Source organism: Phalacrocorax aristotelis, chromosome 3 (genome assembly GCF_949628215.1).
Source record: "Phalacrocorax aristotelis chromosome 3, bGulAri2.1, whole genome shotgun sequence".
In the NCBI taxonomy this organism is placed as follows: domain Eukaryota; kingdom Metazoa; phylum Chordata; class Aves; order Suliformes; family Phalacrocoracidae; genus Phalacrocorax; species Phalacrocorax aristotelis.
Genome location: NC_134278.1, coordinates 45,836,818 through 45,858,393, shown reverse-complemented (window position 1 = coordinate 45,858,393; position 21,576 = coordinate 45,836,818). Strand labels below are relative to the sequence as shown.

The 21,576-nt window shown below is 40.8% G+C and overlaps 1 protein-coding gene across 3 annotated transcripts in view; it reads left to right on the top strand.

Moving 5' to 3' along the window:
• Nucleotides 1-245: 245 nt before the first annotated feature.
• Nucleotides 246-21,576, top strand: part of PNISR (PNN interacting serine and arginine rich protein) — a 30,626-nt gene continuing 9,295 nt past the window's right edge. Inside the window, exons 1-8 of one of the 3 annotated variants that reach the window (XM_075087329.1) lie at nucleotides 246-370; nucleotides 5,993-6,171; nucleotides 13,498-13,616; nucleotides 14,877-15,062; nucleotides 18,081-18,304; nucleotides 19,991-20,177; nucleotides 20,462-20,652; nucleotides 21,268-21,405. In XM_075087329.1, coding sequence (XP_074943430.1) covers nucleotides 13,529-13,616; nucleotides 14,877-15,062; nucleotides 18,081-18,304; nucleotides 19,991-20,177; nucleotides 20,462-20,652; nucleotides 21,268-21,405 — 1,014 coding nt within the window. In that variant the 5' untranslated portion in view covers nucleotides 246-370; nucleotides 5,993-6,171; nucleotides 13,498-13,528. Of the gene's footprint in view, nucleotides 371-876; nucleotides 896-5,992; nucleotides 6,172-13,497; nucleotides 13,617-14,876; nucleotides 15,063-18,080; nucleotides 18,305-19,990; nucleotides 20,178-20,461; nucleotides 20,653-21,267; nucleotides 21,406-21,576 lie in introns of those variants that run through there. The other 2 variants (XM_075087330.1, XM_075087331.1) reach the window with 2 other exon arrangements.

The following is a 21,576-nucleotide window of genomic DNA, read 5'->3' as shown; positions in this document are numbered from 1 at the left end:
ACAGGCGGAGGCTGGCGGGAGCGCGGCTCCGCCTCCCTCCCCCCCCGGCTGCCGCCATGGAGAGCGGCGGGCGACAGGAACTTGTGTGGCTGCCCACAGTAAAGATGGCGGCGACGGGGCGTTACCCGCGGCAGACCGCTTTACGGCGAGGGAGGGAGGCACGTCCCGCCTGCCCGCCCTTAGCAAAGATGGCGGCGAGAGGCGTTCGCGTGTGGCAGGCAAGGGTCAACACCGTGACGCGTTTTACTTCCGGGTGAGCGCCAGTAGGCGCCATATTGTCTTGTTCGTGAAGACGAGGAGCGAAAGAGGGGAGAAAGCGGCCGCCGAGCGGTAGCAGTGGCAGCTCCTGCGGCGGGAGGCGGGGGAGAGTGTAAGTAGCGGGGCAGGATGCGCTCGCCAGTGCTCCCGGGGGCTGGCGGCTGTCGGCTGTCAAGCTGACCCGATCTTCCCCCTGCTCCTCCTCCTCCTCCTCCCTCAGCTGAACCGAGCCCAGCCGAGCCGGGAGGCGTTGGGGGTGCACCTCGCCGGGCGTGAGGAGCCGGCGGCGCTGCCCCACCCTGAACGGAGCCCGGCAGCCTGGACGAGAAGGGAAGACTCGAGCTGTGCACCCTCCCCCGCCGCCCGGGTGTCCCGCCGCGCATGCGCGGGAGGGGGGGCGCGCACACGAGAGGGGCGGCCGGCGGCGGGGAGCCCTCGGGACCCCGTCCCGCCCAGCGCGCATGCGCCGCCGCCCGGCCGGGGGTCGCCGGTGGCTGGCGGGGGACGCGCCCCAGTAGCCGGCAGTGCGCATGCCCCAGGGCCCGGGACCGAGCCGGGGGCGCGGGGCCGAAGCTGAAGCCGCCGTGGGGGCTGCCGGCCCTGCGGGGCGAGCGGGAGCGGCCGGTGCTGGGCGCATGTAAGCGGGCCGGCGGGGGAGGATGGGGAGGGCGCGCAGCCGGCCCGGCTCGGCTCGGCCGAAGGAAAGCTACTCGTAAATAACGCCCCTCGACGCGCAGGGGAAAGTGTGGGCTTGTTTAGCTGGTAACGTAGTTAGGAAGGTGCAACACGTGCAGCAGGGTTTGGTAGTTGACCGTGTCAACAGCCTGGCTCCTCCAGATAAAACGTCTTTGGAGTATTTGTGCTGTTTCATGGGTTTCGTGGCTATTCTCCTGAGTTCGTTCCACTGGAGGGCTCCAGAGAACTAAAATTAACAATATCATCACACGCAGTAATGTTTGTAAGATACCTGAACCCGGTGCAGTAGTTTGGCAAATGCTGTATGTTTCTAAATCGATCCTTAAACAGACCACAAGGTTGCAAGCGTTTTTGCATTAAGCGCTTATCCACACAGACTCTCAGTACTTTATTGGACAATCCCACAAAGTTCAGTGTTGAACTAAACTTGGACAAGATGTGCTAGGCTTTACGGTTAAGGATGGGGCCACAAAAATGGTCAGAGGGCTGGAACACCGCTCTTCTGAAGAAAGGCTGGGAGACTTGGGGTGGTTCAGCCTGGAGAAGAAAAGGCTGTGGGGAGACCTTATTGTGGCCTTTCAGTATATAAAGGGGGTTTATTAGAAAGATGGAGAAAGACCTGTTACCGGGGTCTGTAGTAACAGGACAAGGGGCAACAGTTTTAAACTGAAAGATGGTAGCCTTAGGCTGGACATAAGGAAGAAATGTTTTACAATGAGGGTGGTGAGACACTGGGACAGGTTTCCCAGAGAAGTTGTGGATGCCCCACTGTTGGAAGCATTCAGGAGGAGGTTGGATGGGGCTTTGAGCAACCTGATTTAAAGAAAGATGTCCCTGCCCATGGCAGGGTTGGACTAGATGGTCTTTGAAGGTTGTTTCCAGCACAAACCATTGGATGATTCTGTGATGTGCTTCCCCAGCTGAAATTTACTAAGCTTCTGAAGCAAATGATTATACAGAGTATTCACCCACCTTGGCGGTCCTTTGTTCCTTCTCTTGCAGTCATACCTGTCAATGTTTGTATGCTGACAATCTTCATTGAAAGGTGTGAGATACAAGAAGCAAGGATTTGTTTTAAGGCACAAGGTCAGCCACCTTTTAAAGATGAAGAATGGTAGTCTTCAAAGCATAAGGCATCTCTACCATCAGATGATACTCAAACATAATTTTACAAAGACAGGGTTACAAATAACGCTGTGGTCCAGCTGAATAGCTGTATTGTGTGTAGGAGTAAGAAATCCCTTTTGAATTCTGAAGTTGGACTGTGTTGAGAGACGGTGCCTCTCACAGAGGTGAGGGATACAGCGGCTCCCCCAGTTGTAGAACATGGGAGGAACTGGGAGCCTTGGCTTTGTTGAGGGACACATCGATAGCATGACTGACAATTCATTGACAAATCAGAGGACAAGCTACTGAATTTTAATTTGCCTGAGGCAGCAGCAAACCTTGTGCCATCTATGCTATTACGCCATTACAAGATTTCCTGTATTGTCTTTGTCACATGTGACGTGCAAACTCCTGCTCTGAAAGAGTGGTTTCTCCACTTTTGGACTCAGAGGTATTGCAGGGCTTAAGAGATGACAAATTTAGTCCAATTCCTCAAGTTTTTAGTGGACAACTCACCATATAACCTGTAGTGGTAGAGAGGAGTCTTAACCATGTTTGATTTTTTCAGTTGGGTACAGGATTATGTAAAGATACTATGGAGACAGGAGCGTCCAGTCTCCCTTCTTTTCATGACTAAGATACATGATAATCATAAGTCTGCCTTTGGCAATAAATAATACTGTGGGTAGGTTTTAGTAAACATTCTTACTTTCATCACTAGGTGATCTCTCTTCCTTAAGTGATAACTGTGTTTATCATTGAGGTTAATATCTGCTCACAAGCAGTAAGCAATAGTTGTTTTTTTAGCTATTGGTACTGTTTATTTTTTGTACAGAGCATGTTCATCAGGGAGGAAGTTGCAGATGGACAGTTAGAAAAAAAATAAGTTACACGGCTAATTAAAAATCCAGCATCAGGTCTTCTAATGGAACAATATATGCAAAAAATAATCAGATCATACTCTTTTTTTTCCCCCAAACGCAACAGAGTTTTGACTCAAACTACTTAAGTTACTATAATGTTTCTGTGACAGTGAATGTTTTAGCAGTGGTTTTGATGTTTTACGATAATCAAAGCATGTGTTTGTCATTATGTCTCCAAAATACAAAAAATAAGTAAATGATACCCGAGTTGCCAATATCTGGTCCTTTTCATTTAAAAGGATTGGCTTCAGCTCAGTAGATAGGTGGATTTAAGTTTAAAATAACAGACCTTGGAAGCTACACTGCTTGAATGACTCACGGAAGAAGTTTTCATAGTACTTTTTTTTTTTTTTTTTTTTTTTTTTAATTTGGCCTTTGTTCAGCCTACTTCATCTTGGTAGCACTGTAAATATTAGCCAGACATGCTGACGTGTGAACCAGGTTCTGGAAAATTTTGTACATACTGAACAAGCTGTTCTTTTTCTGGTTCTGAATTTTGGATCTTGGTTATGCAGTTGGAAAACCTCTATTCTTCAATCTGAGAAAGAATAGTTCTGATGTTAAAACAAATGCAGTGGAGTATCTGAAGTTGACTTCCAGCATTCTAGTGATACACAGCTGTAAATAGGCTGGAGGAATTTTACACATTTTTTGGCTGGACATCTTGCTAACAGATCTCAGCAGGCACCTTGCTGTAGCTTCTGGTCCTCAGGAAGAGGAAAAGGTGCACAGTATCTGGGCATTAAATACCTACAACAACTTAGGGTGATGCCCTAGGTGATGTAGAGAAGTCTTTGGCCAACTAAAAGTGGGATGGGTGAAACAGAGTAGCAGTCAAGATAGTTATTTTAACTTTTTTTTCTGATTTATTACAAACTTAACTCATCCCATAAATGTTTCATTCTCTAATCAGCAGCTGAGCATAATATAGTAATAAATATTTGTTTTCCCAAATAAAATGGAAGCTGTTATGTTTTTGTCTGAGTGATGGTATGCATTAGTTCTGACGCTGAGTGAATGTGTGTCTGCAGCAACTCCTGGAGTTCATTCCTACATGGGTGCGTAGGGTGCAGTGCTTTTCCATACTCCCAGATCTTTTCAGCTGCAGAGGGGTTCTGACTTACCTGGGTCTCCCACATCAAGACCATCAGATGGTGATTCTTGTGGTGCCCTTTCTGCATTAAGGTTTTTCTTCTTGGTAGAGGGGCTCCTCCAGATGTGCAAGGCCATTTTACTTTTGTATCTCTCTTTTCAGTCACACCTGTTGTGTACAGATTCTTACAGTAAAACATTCTTTATTCCAGTGTCACAGCCATGGAAGAAGTGCTCAGTTTATGTTTCCTTCTAATGTGTTTGGAGCACAATGACATAGATATTCTTGGAGTTTATAGAGTCTGTGTCCGTTACTGAGTTTGGACTCTGGCTTGGATGGATGTTGATAATACCATGGATGCACTGCTCTTTGTAATTCATTGGGAGAAACACGTGAACTGTTGGGGTTGTATCCCTAGAGTATTTATCCACTAGTCCTTCCAGCCTCATTGGTGATGTCTGTGCTATCATGACCCTGATGAAGCAATAGCGTAGCTGGAAGAAGGCGCGGGGAGGGTGGGAAACTGGCTGTCAAGCAACACTGTTCAGCTTGAACTCTTGGTGGCATTGTTCTGATTACTGTCTTTCTACTAACTGCTTTGTTCCAGGGGTTGTGAATGTATGGTTAGATTTATCCTGTTTGCAATTGAACAGTTCCACAAAATTAATCATGGAAATTCACCGTAAACTTTCAGTCACTGTGCTAAAACTTCACAGCGTCAATATCAACTACCTTGAATGAAAGGAAAATACCTTACATTAGAACAAGGCACTCTTCAAAAGATGAAGAGATCAGACTGTTGATTTCAAAGACCTCTGCTTCTGAGACCTCTCCATTTTCCTTTAGGTCCATCTCCAGAGCCTAGGCCTATACGGAGCAGAGAAGCTCTGCTCACAGAGTATGTGGTATTTTTGAGATCCTTCTCAAGGTGTGACGTAGATGACTCCCTGCAGCCCAGGGATTCCACAAAGAGCATCAGAGACTGATGTACCTTTGCTGCTTGTGTAGTCTTGCCCTCGTGCCAAAAGATTGCCTAGCTAATGACAGTGATTATTTAATATTAATTTGTTTCAAAAACAGTACTTGCAGTTTATTGCAAACAGGACTCCTACCTCTTGCGGTCCTTCCCTTCAGCTACTCTGGTAACCAATGATGGGACCCAAGGGAATGGCAGGGAGATGTGCTAGGGGAGGTTTAGGTTGGGTATTAGGAAAAGGTTCTTCATGCAAGGGGTGGTGGAGCACTGGGACAGGCTCCCCAGGGAGGCAGCCATGGCACCAAGCCTGACTGTATTCAAGAAGCAGTTGGACATCACTGTCAGAGATATGGTGTAAATTTGGGGTTGTCCAGTGCAGGGACAGGAGTTGGACTCGATGATCCTCCCAGGTCCCTTCCAGCTCAGGATATTCTATGATTCTGTGATACTCGACCTAAAGATAGGCAAAAACTCATGGCTACTATGGCAGGTTATGTTAGAGGAGATGGAACATCTGGTTTTTTACCTGGATTATCTGACCTGTGAATGGAATATCAAGAAGAGCGTGTTGTCTTTAAACCCTGGGGTCCAAATACTAGGGATTCTCAAAGTAGACGTGACGGCCTGCTGTTTCAGCTTCTTTGTTTATTTAGTTAATGGGTACTTCTTTTCTGAAATGCAATGTCTGTTTGGAAGGCCTGCAAGACAAGATCTTTAGTCACCAGAAAAACTTCTGCAGCTATGTATAAGAGCTCAGATTGCAAGTAAAACTTGTCAGGCCATCTCACGCCACATGTGGACCTGTTGTCCAGGGATGATGAGTAACATTATCGGAAAGGTGATGCAACAGAGCTTCTCTTCTGTATTGGGAAGCGCTTTATTATTGGCTGTGGTTCTGTAGGCTCCAGAATCATCTGTCATTTGTCTACCTGTCTACAGGGTTGAATAAAGCAGACTGCCAGATTGCGTCCTGGAGATCTGGTCAAATGATGTTGATGTCTGATGTAGGAGTTCCTAACCTTGATCTCTTCGGCTCATGACACAGCAGAAGGTGCCTGCTACTTTCCTCCTAGGGACAGCCTGAGTCCTAGGCTATCTCCTGATTTCTTGGAGTTGAGGTAATCTTGCTTCTAACAAATATCCTATTTAATTTCATCTTCCAAAGAATAGTTGTTTTTCATTGCCAAGCTATTTTACTTCCATGAATTTCCTGGGACAAGCCGTTCAGAATCTCCAGGTCCCTTCTTCTGCAGAAGCTGTTGATGTGTAAGGTGTTCTGCATAGTGTTGTTGGGGAGAAGCATGTTGTCACAATGATGGGAGGTTCTTAGAAGGGGCAAAAAGGAGTCTGCTAGATGTACTCATCTGGCCGGTGAGGTATGGTTAGTTACCTTCCTCATGCTCTTCTGGAGCTGAGCTAACTTTGTAAGTCCCTGTGCTTCTTGTCTTGGACTACCTGCATGAACTGGAGCAATTCAGATTATCCATTAGCTCTACTGAATTTTATTTAGGGGCAGGTCTTGCTTATCTTTCCAGGGGAAATTTCTTGATAATTTTCAGTTCTGCTGCAGCCAACGTCATAAGGCATGTAAGGAAGGTGGCGTCTCCAGGATGACAAAATGTCTTTTGACATTCATGAGACTGAGCCTCACTCCCAAAGACTGCTCCTCTCCATTGTTGAGAGGTCCCAGCGTAGGTACCCCTGCACAAGCGCTGTTGAACAGGACAACAGATTTTATGAGTTTACGCTGTGAAACTGTCAAGATAGAGTTGTTTGAGGAATCTGAGCGAGTCTGTTAGAGCGCAAGTTCTGTTGGTGGCATTGTCTAAAAAATGGGCCTATCTTTGACATCAGTGGGCAGCCAACTATGGGGGCCTTCACCAAGCACTGTGCTGTTGGGAAACCATCAGGAAACCATTCTCTACTTGACAGGGTGGTGTTCCCATCAGTGTAAGAGTCTAATTTGCTTCAAGGTAACTGTTTTGTGGGGGGAGCCTCCCAGAGTTAAAGGTGCGCGTATGAATTATCACTCAAAACTCTGGTTAATGGTAAGTAGCTTCTAACTGTATGCTTTTCAGTGTGTGTGGTGTGTCTAGACACATCATACAACTGTATCAGAAAATATTGTATTTTGCGGACAAATAGGCAGGTTGAAGGAGATGCCTTTTTTACTAAAAGAACAGGTTAACACTGAGGTGTAATTTATAGCTGAGATGCGCATCACAGTCGAGGAGAGGGCTGGAAAGGTACCTTTTAAAATATCTTGTATTTTTCTATCTTAACCTAGCTTTTTGTTGGGTAAAATACTGAAGTATAATAGAGTTTGACATAAACTTTATAAATTTTGCCGGTTGCTGTTGGCTCTCGGGGGTTGCGGTTTCCTGGGGATGAAGGTAGGTCCTGTCTTTGCCACTATGTCAGCTTTTATTGCCAGCCGGGGAGTGTTCACCAGAGGTAGCATGTTTTAGTACCAGGAATTTGCTATAATAAAACTTCAGCAGATCCTGCCTTTGAATAAAGTTCCAGTAGGTCCAGCCTTTGAATAGGAAACTTCTTTTAAATGTACAACAGAACATATTTCAGAATGTGTTTGCTCTTAAAAACTCTATGAAAAGTTAATGTGATATCTCAAAATTTTGCTAATCTGTTAAGTACATGTAACAAATTAAATGTGAATTGATGGTGTGTTCTTGTCATGTGATTGTGTTCTGTATAAAACAAAAAGAATCCTGAATTGGCTTCTGTTTCTTCATTGGTAAACAGATTTTTAATAGATTCAGGTTCCTGTTCTGTGATCCGGCATCAGGGAATAGCTCTTGAAGCACCAATAAATGTTCTTTTGTTTATTGGTGTTCGCCAGGGAGTGAGAAAGCAGAAGGGCTGTATCCAGTTGAATTGGAGAGTAGAGCAGCTAAGTTAAAAGAACCTTATCCCATCATCATGAGGGAGGGTAGTATCTGCATTTTCTTTTGCAAGTAGGTACCTGTAAAATCAATCTATTCTTTAAACCTGTTTGCTTTTCAAAACCTGTTGTATGCACTGGTGACATCAGAACCAGAGTGTCTTAATGACTTGTCAGTTGAGGTACCCCTCTGTTAGTGAGTGTCTTGCTAATGTTTGAATTCAGTAGATTTTAGACAGTATTGATATCCCCCCCCTGCCCCCGCCCCCCCCCCCCCCCCTTTCAGTGGAAGATGGAGCTTGTTTCACTGCGATTTGGATGCCCTGTTGGGTGTTTGGCCTTGTGTCACTAGTGGGAAGTAGGCTTAGACCTTCTGTTTTGTGAGGTGAAACCTTTCTTTCAGGTGATGCTGATTTGGGAATTTTGTAAGAAATTAAAACACATAATTTGTGTGGCAGCATCCTAAGCTAGTTTTGGCAATGGAGATTTTAATTAGGTGGGAGAGGACTTTGATTCTCTTTTCTCCATTCTTACTACTTGATGTGTCTCAGGAAAATAATGTTTGCTTATTGTCACATACATTAGTACAAGAGGTTTGAGCTGTTTCAAGCCTTTATATTACTGATTTGGTGGGGGAGAGGCATTGTTTGTTGGGTTTGGGCTTGGGGTAGGGTTTTTTTTCCGCCCTCAGTATTGGGGGGGAATCCCTTGCAGTAAATTCAAAATTACTGAGAACAGGCTACATTTTCTTCGCTGTGTTTTGTGAGTTCTTTTAGAAGTAGTTTGTGCCCTCTCCAGTTTATGGCACTGAGGTTCGAAAGTGTTATTTTGCTAACTCACATCTGGCTTGTTCAACATAGTAAGACTTGCCTCAGTTTGTTTTTATTTTTGATGTCTTTAAAATAGTATTGCTAGAAAGGAAAATGTCAGTGATGTCTGATGGGACAATATTGAGATTCTGTTGAAAAGTTATACTCCTCTTGGTAAAGTTTCACAAGCAGTATATCAAGTTACGTTACTTTTATATAAAAGAATAACAACAAATAGCCTACATGCATGTAATTTAATAGATGTGTGCATGTGAGATTTATTTAGCTATCTTTTAGAATATAATGTAAAAGGAAGAGCTAAAGCCAGTTTGCCTCTGAAACTTAAAAGCAGATGTTACCATTAGACACTGCAGTGCTCAGCAAAACAGTTTGTGAAGACAACAAGCCACCTTTAAATGCTTGCAGCCTCCCTGTAGTAAGTCAGAAGACTTTTCATCAAGTACGTTTTTCTTGTTTACCAGGTACTGGTTCGTGAAAACTTGGAAAAAGTACACAAAACCAAGCAGGGAGCAAAAAAGCAGGGAAATCTTGTTTCTCAGGAAGTGATGGTGTCCTGCTGTTTCAGGTCACCATAGAGAAGGAGGCCTTAGAACAAACCTCTTCTGTTCACTAACTTTGAATACTGCATATTAAAATACATAATTTACTTTTCAATACTAAAAGAATTTGAGTACATGTGGTCTTCTCTTTTAGCCAGTATATCTTAAGGTTAGTTTTATAAACATTCTAAAATGCTAGTTTTGTTCCTTCCTTATCCAATTCCTGTTTCTGTCCAAAAAATAGCACGACAACGAGGTGAGTTGAAATAAATAGAAAACTTGAAATAGTTTTGGCCAGTTTTCACATTATATTTGAAAAAGGGCTTTTGTGTGTACATATACAGATGCATAAAGTGATGTAATTGCTTAGGTATTTGTGTAGTACATATTTCTGATTGGTAAAGAAAGATTTTACACTAAATTTGGTAACAAATCAATGTACTTGAAAGCCAGCATGTTTTATAGTTGCCAACCTGTGAAAAACAGCATTTCCTCAGGAAAACGTTGAAAGTACAAATGCAATACAGAATTAAAAGCTTTCAAATACAGTTCACAAACTAAAATTAGCAGTTTCAAATGACAATGATTTTAAATCAGTCTGCTCTGCTCTGTATGGCATAAATTGATTTAACCAAATGTTGAAGTTCTTCAAAGTTTTACAGTTGTTGCTGTCTTGTCATACTGTCATGCATCGAAATAGAAATCAACTCTGTCTTGACCTCTTGCTTTGCACTTCCCCACCTGATTTCTCTTCCCAAAATAGCATAATAAGGTGAAATAATCTGTCTGGGGAAAGTTGAAGACTCTAGGCCATATTATATTGCAGGGTGGTAGAGAAGCAGCTAGGTATGCTAACAACTAAAACCCGGCTGTTTTCTTCTCTGGCCCTGGAGCCAGCTGGCACTGAAGAAAAGTCTCTGACCTTCCAAACCAGAACGGACACGTCCCAGCTGCCTGCTGGGTCCCAGGTCTGTGCTGACACCTCAGACATGCTTGGAGGAGTGCTAGGTAGCCTGGGTCAGTGCTGCTCTCTAATGGGGAGATGGTGGAGTCCTTCGGTGCCGCTTCCCTTGGGAGCGTGGACTTGGCCTCAGCAGCCCAGGGCATGGTAACCTGCTGAAGGGAAGCCAGAAGGGGATTGAGTGCTACTGCTGCCTGAAGTCCCTGTCTGTCTTCTGTATCTCTTGGTCACCTTTTCAGATGCCAGTTGATATAGCTGCAGAATAGTTTACCTCCCCCCCCCCCCCCCCCCCCAAAAAAAAAAAAAAAAAAAAGATTGAATTAATTGCTTTGAACACCTTGTAAAATAATAAGATAGTTGCTATCTTGGGGGCAGGTTATACAGAGATTTGGAGGAATATGTTACCTTTGACCTTCTTAATGCTCCAAACTAGTGCTTCAGTTTGTCCATTGTGCAAGAATAAAGATAAAAAAGACTAGAATACTAAACATCCTGTTCAGTGCAGAACCCTTGAGAAAGAGATAACTGATAAGTGTTTTAACAGGTACAAAAGTTTATTACAAGCTAATTGTGTTAGCTGGAGCATGTAAAAAAGACTCCTGAATGTTCAAGATTTTTAGGACAGAGGTATAGATGATCCAATAAAACTAAATTTCATCTGATCCAATCAAGTAAAAAATGTGCATAGGAGGTTCCAATTCAGTTGAATTTGTAGAGGTACTCTTAATATTGCTTCACTTCCATAAGAAAAATAGACAATTTCTTTAACTGTTTGAAAAATGATTATTTTTTTGGCATTCAATTATATGCAAACTTGCCTTTTACATTATTGGTGGAAAATTTTAATCTTCTAAATCTTTTGCTAAGTTTATTTTAGTGACATTTCCAAAACTTTTTCCAAAGTGTTATGTATTTAGGTAAAAAAGTTGTACCAGAATTACTGAAATACATTTTTATCATTGCTAGTGTGATTTAACAGCTGGAAAAAAAGGGAGTAGCACTGTGAGGCTGTGCGGTGTTTTGAAGGGTAGTGGTTATCTTGAACCACAATTATTACAACTTTGTTTTAAGGGTCAAAACAAGTTTATTTTGACAGTTGAAAGAATTTGGATTCTGGATGGAAAGATGAATTGAGGAGATGAAGAAAGTTACTTTTTTCTTACTTTAGGGTGAAAATAGTATGAGAAATTACTTTTTCATACTTTGTCTATGAAATATGTATATATGAGTACTCAGAGAGCTAGGAGTGGCAGGGCCAGCTTAAGTGTCTGGTTAATTGTGTTAGCTACTTTTTTTACACGCAACTGGTGTAAGAAAGTTGACTTCCAAGGTACAGATCAAAATGTTTAAAAAAACCGAAACAAAACACAAAAAAAAGGACACTGTCTTCACCTACTAAAAGTTTGAATATCATAAAGATATAATGGAAAAGGAAAAAAAACGAAATAATTTGGCAAGAAAAGATTGTGAAAGTAGAAAAGCAAGTTTTGCCCAATACTCCCCCTTGTTCCCAAAGTTGATCTGGTCTTCTTTAAAGCTCTCAAAAATGCATTTGCAACTGAATTTTTCTGAGCCATACAAGTGTAGTTTTTGTACTTGCTTGAATGTAAGCGCTCTCAAAGGTGATCTTATGGTTTTTCAGATTAAAAAAAAAATTTGACAGAAATACGTAAAATATGAGTTTGCATTCACCTTTGCATGACCAAACACCCCCCAATGTTATGTACAGCTTCTTGTTGTGCATTTTTGTAGTGCGATGCTGTCTTCCTTGCAGTCACGCAATTATTTATTATTATTATGTCTAAGCACTAGGCACGAGATTTCCTTTGCAAGCAGGATCCACTCTAATTGCTCTTCTTGCGTCTGCCAAAAGCCGTCTCTGTCTGTGGGGCTGTGTGCGTCCTGCTCAGTAAGAATGGTTGGGGTTATGTTCCTGGCTGCCCACCCGAGTGGCACCAGCTGCTCTGAGCTAGCTTCCTCTGAAGCGGACAGGCTGTGTTCGTCTATGCTGTAGTGTACTTGGCTGCGAGCATTGGCTAGGTCTCGTGTGCTACTCCTGTGACCTCAGGGTATGAATTTTTCTCTGTTTCTTTTTAACTTTGGAGTCTCTGAAACAGCCTACATGGGTGATGCTTTTATAGCATGAAATCAGGGATTGTGTGTTGAATGGCATGAGGACATATTCACTGAGGGTGGAAAGCCTGTTGAAGTTGTTAACAGACTGGAAAGGGCAGAGGGAGTTGCACTTGGTGCAGTCTTACCCATACTGGCATTGGGAATGGTTCCTGGAGTGAAGCGGTCCCCAAACTGTGCCCAGGCTTTGTTTTTGGAAAAGCTGTTTGGAGCAGCGTGGGTGGCCGCTCTCTAGTCCTGTGTGTGTAGCAGGTTACATGTACGCAGGAGGTACAAGTGACTGGAAGGAATGTATGCCATTGTAGACGTACCTACCTGGTAGGCTGCTGTGCCTCACTGAATTCTTGCAAAGCTGACCCTGGAGCTTCGCTTAAAGCAGGCTGTGGAGCTCCCACACCATCAGGTCCTAGAGCTGCTGCTGCCTGCACAGTGAGGATATCCAGCATGGCACCAAAAAATGTTTGTCATCATTTTAAGGGACCATGTGGTAAATGTGCAGTTATGCAGTGACACTTTTTTGTTTCTCAGATTTAAAGGCATATACTATTTAGAGATTATAATGAGCCTGTACAATGCCTAAAATGCATGTGGACACTATCTTGTACTTGTGCAGTTCTCCAGTGCAATCGTTAACGATGTGTCTTACCATTCAGTGACTTTCCTTTGTCTTGCTTAACAGACTTGCATGACACTTGTATAGGAAAAATACACATCTTTTCCCTAAGAAACAGGCAAGGATATAATTTAAGTAATGCCTTTTATATTTTAACTTAATTTAAATTGCATTTATTGTCAGATGAGTTCTTGTCTTACAGAGTTGTCATATTTCTCCTTGAATGTCATTTTGTAGTTAATTTTTTTTTTGTGAAAATACAGAGAAAGCATACTAGGCTTCTGAAATCTTATGGTAATATTTTCAGATATTACTCTAAAGGATGAACCATTTCCTCCAGCTTAAAATATTAAGCCAGCATTGCTTCAGCTTGCTTTGCAAGGCTTAACTATATCTGCAGTTATGTAAGTTTCAGTTATGTGATATTTCATGGGCGTCTATTTAAACATACAACTATTATTTTTAGTTGAAATATAGACTATATAAAGACTTAAAAGATGTGGGATCAAGGTGGACAACCTTGGCAGCAATGGCCTTTGAACCAACAGCAGTGGATGCAGTCATTTCAGCACCAGCAAGATCCAAGTAAGTATATAGAAAGCTTTGTGGATTAATTTATTTTTAATCTATTGTCATTTGAGTTTTTGAATCTTTGTTACACAGCGTGACTGATAGTTATTTTTTTGTAGCTGTTCTCCAGTTGATACATTTATGATGCTTTTCTGAACAACTAGAAAAAATAGAAAACATACATAGATTCAAAATGTTTTGACATAGTTAATATTTAGCATGCAGAATACAGGCAAGCAACCTGAGTTATCCGGGACAAACTATCAACATTTTATCAGTCATACAGATCAACATTTAGACCCTCGTGTACTTTTGCAGAATCTCTATCCCTGTCAGTTCTTCAGCCAAACTATATCACTTATTTGAGAAAATCTGCTTTTTATTCAGTGCCTGTGTGGCAGAAGTACTAATGCAGATATATATACAGAAAAACTCTCACTGGAAGATTAGTGTGATATTTGTTTTAGGTTACAGCAGTGATGATCATGATCTCTGGTATAGATTTCTTTCCCCACCAAAAAAAAACCCAAAACATTTTAAACAATAGAACATAATATACCTTAAATTGAGAGTGAGGTGACAACAATTCAAAGTATTAAGAGAAACACAGAAATGGATAAAGAGTGGAGATGTGTAATACTCTGTCAGAGTGATCAGGCACACTGGTTTTACATTGCTTTCTGTCGCTTCAATTTCTTTAACTTCCCTAGCGAGATTTCCTGACCTGATAATGAGCAGAAGACATACTAGTGTCCTCATCTGAGAGTGCAATTTATTTACTTACCTGTAGGAATGGTAGTAAAGGAGAAAAAGGGGAGAGAGAGAACTGTAACATAAAATAGCATTCCAGAAATCAGGGGCTATACAAACAGTATACATTGCAAAATGCATTTTTTAACCATGTATCCTTCTTACACTTGAATATTCATGAATTTAGAATTGAAGGCTATACAGATTTTCTGATATCAAAATTAGTTCACTTATGAAAAAGTGTATTACTACCACCCATTCAGTGCTAATGTGAACCTAAAATAATCTGCCTCGTGGCATTTTGTACATATGCAGAGAAACTCTACTTCAGCAAGTGTGTACACTTTGACAATTGCTTTGTTTGTTTTACGGTACACTGTGAATAAAGTTTTGATGGTGCTCATGGTACTTGCTGAAGGTAAATGTTGCCTGCTTCTCTTGAGCAATGAGACACATAACTGAGAAACAGTGTTAAACTTCGGACATGTGAATACTAACCTTTTAAATTTCCTCTGTTTATTTTAGGCCAGATTGACTGGGCTGCATTAGCTCAAGCATGGATTGCTCAGCGAGAAGCCTCAGGGCAACAGAGTGTAGTGGAACAGCAAGGAATGATGCCAAATGGACAGGATATTTCAGGAATAGAGTCTGGTCCAAACAACCATAATAATTTTCAGGGGGATCCCAACTTCAACAGAATGTGGCAGCCAGGTGTGTTTCCCTTCCCATTCATTCTTTTTCTTCCCCTCCCCCCTGTGTAATGAAACTTTACTTTTGCCAGACATTTTTGAGTGTGAATATGCCCTGTCCCTCAGGTTTCAAGATGCATAACTACCAGTAGCATCAACTAAATAACTGAGTATCACAGCTGCTACTTTCCAGTCAGGTGTTCTACAAAATGGGTAACAGTACAGATGCAAAGGTCTGATAACACAGCTCAGTAATCTAGATAAAATAAATTGGTGTTATAATATATACATATGGAAGAGATTTGTTCTGTCCCTGAATGTTGTAGAGAGGTGGTAAAGTGTGAACTGCAGTTATATATTTATTTCCATGGATCTTATATGTGTTTTGTTGCTTATCCCACTGCACTAGGAACAGCAGCACTGAAAGCATCAGGATGCTTCAGGATTAAAGAGCATCCTTCGCCCTCTACTGTAGTGTCATACCTGCTTCTGGCATGATCTTGACATGTAGAATAAGTTCACAATATAGCTGGCAGGTGCTGGCTTTAGGTGTCTTAAAATCTTGATGAGCGAAATTCTATATGTAAAACATTTTTATTACGTTTCTTGTACTTAGTATTTGCCCTTTTTGACTTATGCAGGTGACAATCAGATACCTAAGTTGCTGTAAGTTTAAAGTTGGTCAAATGGTTCTGTTAGTATTGATTATTTTCAGTTCTTTATAACTTCCTCAAAACTTCTTTTTGGCCAAAAATTAATTTTCTTTTTAAAACTTCATAAAATAGCACTGGCAGTAAACATGGGGTAGAGGTTGGGTATTTTCTGCTAAGATTTTTTTCTGTAGTTGTTTTCTGAAAGGTTTGTTTTGTCACCACACTATAATGCGATTTGAAATGTGGGAGCAAGGTAGTTAGTAAGCCTGCGTGCATGCCTTCTGTTGTCTTGGTGAAAACTGCACTTCATGCTTGATTCTGTTAATGACTGAAAAAATAACGCCTCCAATTTTCACTGTGACTATTCAAATTTAAGTGCAGTGTTTAATAAAAGTAAGCTTAAAGGGTCATTGGCAGTTCTACGTGTGCATAACAAATGGGGAGGTAGCCATCAGGTTTCACTTAAATTTCCCCTAGCTGCCCTGGACTATAAGTTATTGTACCCGCATGTAAGAATTTTAACTTTACTATGTCCCAGTACATAGAGTGTGCTATAGGTGTTTTTCTGTACCGTAAGTAGAGGTTTTCGCAGAGATACTATGTCATTATTGGACAACTTTGTTTTTCGTATGATCCTGTCGTTGCGAGTTCTTCCTCCTATGCTTTTTTTGTCTGCGAGGTGAAAGAGCATAATACCTTAAGTGGTAGTTTTTGCGAATAGAATGGTAAAAGTGAGGAAGACATTTCACTGATAATTATAATTGTTAGGTGCCCAAGCTCACCCAGAAAAAGGAGAACAAGAAAACGTCTTAGATCTAGGAGTGAGAATAACATAACACCCCTTTCCTGTAACACAGGAAACAACGCGCCAATGCATTTTGTTATCACTGGGTATATCATTGAAAGAATATGTTGTTTTCCTGGGTTTTGGGGACACCGATGAAGACCATCCTGATGCAGATATGGCCCAGCTTCCCTTAATTTAGGCAATGTTATTCTTAATATGTAGAAATAGTCACAGCAGACAAACTGAATTGTAGCATGCCTGGCTAGCCAAAGTTCCCTTCACATACTTATTATCTTTCTACAAAGCTTCATCTTTTTCCATATCTTTCTAAGTTTCTGTTTGGATCCAAAAGTCCTTTACGCGCTACTAATAAAGAAGCAAAATGGCAATCTGAAAACCAACTGCATAGCTAGCAGACAATTCATTTTGAAGGGATTCATGTTCCACAAGTTAAGACAGCATCTGTTGTATGCATCTTGCAAGCTTTCAAGTCAGTTGACTTGAAGTAAACTGGGCATTTAAGTAGTGTCAAACGTTAACGCATACATTTATGAACAGTAACTCTTGTAAGCTGTACTTAAAGGATAAAAGGATTCTGTCCCTTAGAATACTTTAGGAGTATTGACTCTGGAAAAAGATTTCATTAATCAGCTGAATGTGACCTGCCGGGATGACAGAGTGAAAGGGGTGATACAATCTTTGAACATATTAAAAAAAAGGAACAACCGAGTAGAAAACCTGTGTTAACCCTTTCTGGTTGCTACAGTAATGGATCCAGTTATGATGCAGTTGGGTAGGACAGTAAAAATTATAAAAATTGAAAGAATTACTAAAGGACGGGATGGAAGGTAGGAGTTAACCTAAGAGGCTAGGTATTAATTCTGTTACTGGTGAAAGGTACAAGGTAGTTCTGTCACAGTCTATAAATATCTGTAGAGTGGACATAATTTTTAGACTGATTTCCTAAGAAGACAAAGCTTATGGTCTCACAAACTATTAATTCGTTCCTTTAACCCTTTTCACTCTGTTAGCCAGTTGTAACTTATATTTGAGGACTTACGACTGTACCTTATGCTGGGACCTCTGCTAGATATTGGAGAATTCAGGGAATCATCCATTGTCAAGACAAAAGACTTTGGAAATCAGTTTTCAGTGGTTCTGCTGCTCACAAAACCATTTGCTTCCCATAATAGGTCTTTTAAGTCTGTTATGCAAAGCAATAAAATAGCTTATTACTTTGAAAGGGAAAACAACATAGAAATAGAAAAGTAGGAGCAGGTCTTCAACAGTTTATACGATTTGTAAGTGCTATGGTGGACTCAATATCACTGGAAATTTATAAAAACAAATATACAGTGTCTGTGTCCTTCCAGTTCTGCCTCTCCCCCATGCTTTAGTTCAGCTACAGCTATTTGTATTTCCTTCATTCAGTTGATGAAATTATTGAGACAGTCTAATACAGTCTGTAGATTAATGAGTCATCATAACTTCATCATCCGTGTTGCTTTGAGGAACCTTGTGATAAATACAAGAACATTGAGTGGTGATTCATATAAATTGTGCTAACTTGGTATTGAACTGTATTCTAAATCCTAAACAGAATGGGGAATGCCTCACCAACCCCCTCACCCACCTCCAGATCAGCAGTGGATGGCTCCAACCCCAGGTCAAATGGAAATTGTTCCTCCATCTGAAGACAGCAACAGTCAGGACAGTGGGGAATTTGCTCCTGACAACAGGCATATATTTAACCAGAACAATCACAACTTTGGGGGACCTCCCGATAACTTTGCAATGGGGCCAGTGAACCAGTTTGACTATCAGGTGAAACATATTTGTTGCTTTAATATTGTAGACGCGCAGAGTCCCTTCCGTGGATGTGTTCCTCTATTATCATCTAGCGGCGACTTTCATTCTTCAGTTCTACAAACATCTACAGAATCTGTTATCTGCTAAGATACATTTTTACTAAATACTTTACAGAAGAGACTTTAGAGTTTCAGTTCTGTTCTGAGGCCAAAGGTTTTTTTTTTTCTTTACTAGTAATGAGAAATGGCTGTTTTCTGCAATATTAAAATGAATCACTGTGTTCCAGTATATAAACTAACATTATGTAGTTTTGTGTTTAAAAAAACCCCCAAACAACAACAAAAACAAAAACCAAAATGAAGAAGAGGAAGGGGGGGAAAAAGTTCAGAAGTATATACTTAAATAATGTACTGTAGGGAACGGTCCTGTATTTGCAGGGAGATAGACTGGATGATCCATTGATCTTTTCCATATCTATCTACTGTGATTCTTTGAATAAACAATGGTATTTCTAAAAAATCCACATCCAATTTTTTCTTCATTCTGACATAAGTTGCAGAGCATAATAAATCTGTAGGTGGTTTTAGCGCTAATAATAGCAGAGGCCATTGCACAAATCTTTGAACACAAGTTTTGAATCTTGCCCCTATTTTTCAGTGTTTTTCTCATGATATAAATGACAAACTGAACCTGTTAAAACCCCTACCTCCTGTTTATAAACAAACCCGAGGGAAGATGGGCAAAAATGTGTTTCTGTCTTCTGGCCTACTTTTCTCTATTACTAAATTCTCTTGTTCAGCAATATTGTTAGGAAGTGAACCAATATTTTCAAGTACGCTAGTTTACTGTAATTTCCTTCCTTTATTATTGTGGGACCAACTCTTAAAATTAATTTCTCAAAGTACTACAGAAGACTTGTTTTGCAGTGAATAACAGAGGAATGCTTGCCCTGAAATTGTGGTGTAAGAGTGCTTCTACCACTAGTGACTTAAATAGATAGTCAATAGGATATAATAAAAAAAAAATTGATGCTACAGCTTTCTTCCTAAACACTTTCTTCTTAAATAGTTTAATTAGACATTTCTGGGCAGCAAATACTAAAACAAAAAAACCCTGATATGTGCCTCAAGTCTTGTGACTTTTGGATTGTATACAGCTTGCTCAGAACCCAGGGTCTGTATTAAACTTGCATATTTATGCATTTAATATTTTCATCAGCCATACTAGTAACATCCGCAAATGACTACTGGGAAGTGCACAGTGCAAAATTCTTTTGTAACAAAATGAACTTTTCATTTTTGTCCTCATGTTGTAGTAACAAGGAAAGACTGCTATAACATAGCTAGACTTGTAAACCTTAATTTTGTATACTCTTAGTTTAACTGCATGCTGTGATGATAAGCTGGCAAGGAACTGCTGGAGATAGACGGTGATTATAGGGCTTACTGTTTAGCACAATATGAAAGGAGATTGGTTGAAGCCCTCCTTTCAGCTTCGTTAGTATCTCTGCTTAAATCGAAGTTTACTCATTAAATATTTAAGGAAAACTTGTTTCTTGGGGACCACAGAAAAAGAGATTGAGAGATCTCAGTAGCCTAGAAATCATGGATTCCTACTTGCATGGATTTCTGTAAACCGACTTGCGCACATGCTGTATTTAGTGTTGCATGTGAAGAAAAATAAACTGCATTACTCTTTCAGCATGGGGCTGCTTTTGGTCCACCTCAAGGTGGATTTCATCCACCTTATTGGCAGCCAGGACCACCAGGGCCGCCAGGTCCACCAGCACCTCCTGCACCTCCTCAAAATCGAAGGGAAAGACCCTCATTCAGAGACCGACAGCGTTCACCTATTGCGATGCCTGTGAAGCAGGAGCCTCCGCAGATTGGTACATGTTAACCACTCCTTAATGAAAAAACATAAAAGCTGTGTTTTGAAAAGAATTGCAGAATTTGAAGACTTTTTAAAATGAAGTAAATAAGAAGGGAAAGAAAAAGCTATTGTAAATGTTTTTTTCTCCCCATAACCAGATGTGTGGCTTGTTTGGATTGGGGTGGAGGGTTTGTTTCTTTTGTTCTTGGTTTTGGTTTGTTGTTTTTGTTGATTTTTTTTTTTTTCTTTTGCGGGGGAAGGTTTTTTCATCTTACAGAACTGTAAACCTTGCTTATATAGATGCTGTGAAGCGGAGAACTCTGCCTGCCTGGATTCGTGAGGGCCTGGAAAAGATGGAACGAGAAAAACAGAAAAAAATAGAAAAAGAGAGGATGGAGCAGCAACGTTCACAGATGTCTAAAAAAGAAAAAAAGGAAAGCGAGGAGGCTGAAGAAGGGGATGGCCCACGGTTACCTCAGAAAAGTAAATTTGTAAGTAGAAAGGTTTGCTTTTTGGTCAGGTTTGTATTTTCTGAAAGGTATCAACTTGTTGGTCTCTTTAAAAGAGAGACTGTATTCCTGGTTAACTCTTTATTTCTGTTGCTTAACGTAAAGTTAAACTGCTGCTTTGTTGATATTTACTTGGTGTTTTGAAGTTGTTAATGTCTGAGAGGTAAAAGTATATTGTTTGATCTGGAGTAGCAAAGAAACGTTGAAATTGGGCTTTTTTTAATCTTCTGTATTTTGGGAGCATACATAGTCTTTGCAGGTTTGAATTCTAAATCAGTAGCTGAACAAATTCAGATACCTGTGTTTGTTAAACTGAGCCCATTTAGGAAGCCTTGTGTTGCCTTCACTTTAGCAGTTCTCATTTGTTTGCATTTCGGAGTCCCTGTCTGCATTAAACTGACAACTATGTGTTTACTTAATCTCCTGTGGATAGAGAGGTACCTGCATGTTTATTAGGAGGGGAGAAAAGAAATAAGAGTTTTATGATAACTGTAATACGGATTTCAGTACAGAGTAAATCAAGTTGACTATCATAAATAGAAACTAATGAGATTTATATCTAAGTTCTTTCTGAAATGTATGATGCTGTTCTTGTAGGACAGTGATGAGGAAGATGAAGATGCTGAAAACACAGAAGCTGTAAGCGTTGGGAAAATCAGCAGGAGTCCATCCCCGGCACCTCAAGAGGAGCAAAGTGAACCAGAAATGACAGAAGAAGAAAAGGAGTATCAAATGGTATTAATAATATAGTTCTCACTAAGTATTTCTGTCTGTTTGCTCATAGTTTTCCAGCATAGCAAAGTAGAATGATTTTTCTCTGCCTGGTACTGTCACTAGAGGCATAGTACATACCATACAGTAAAGCAGGGTTATATTTGCATTTATCTTTATAGTGCTATCTTTCTC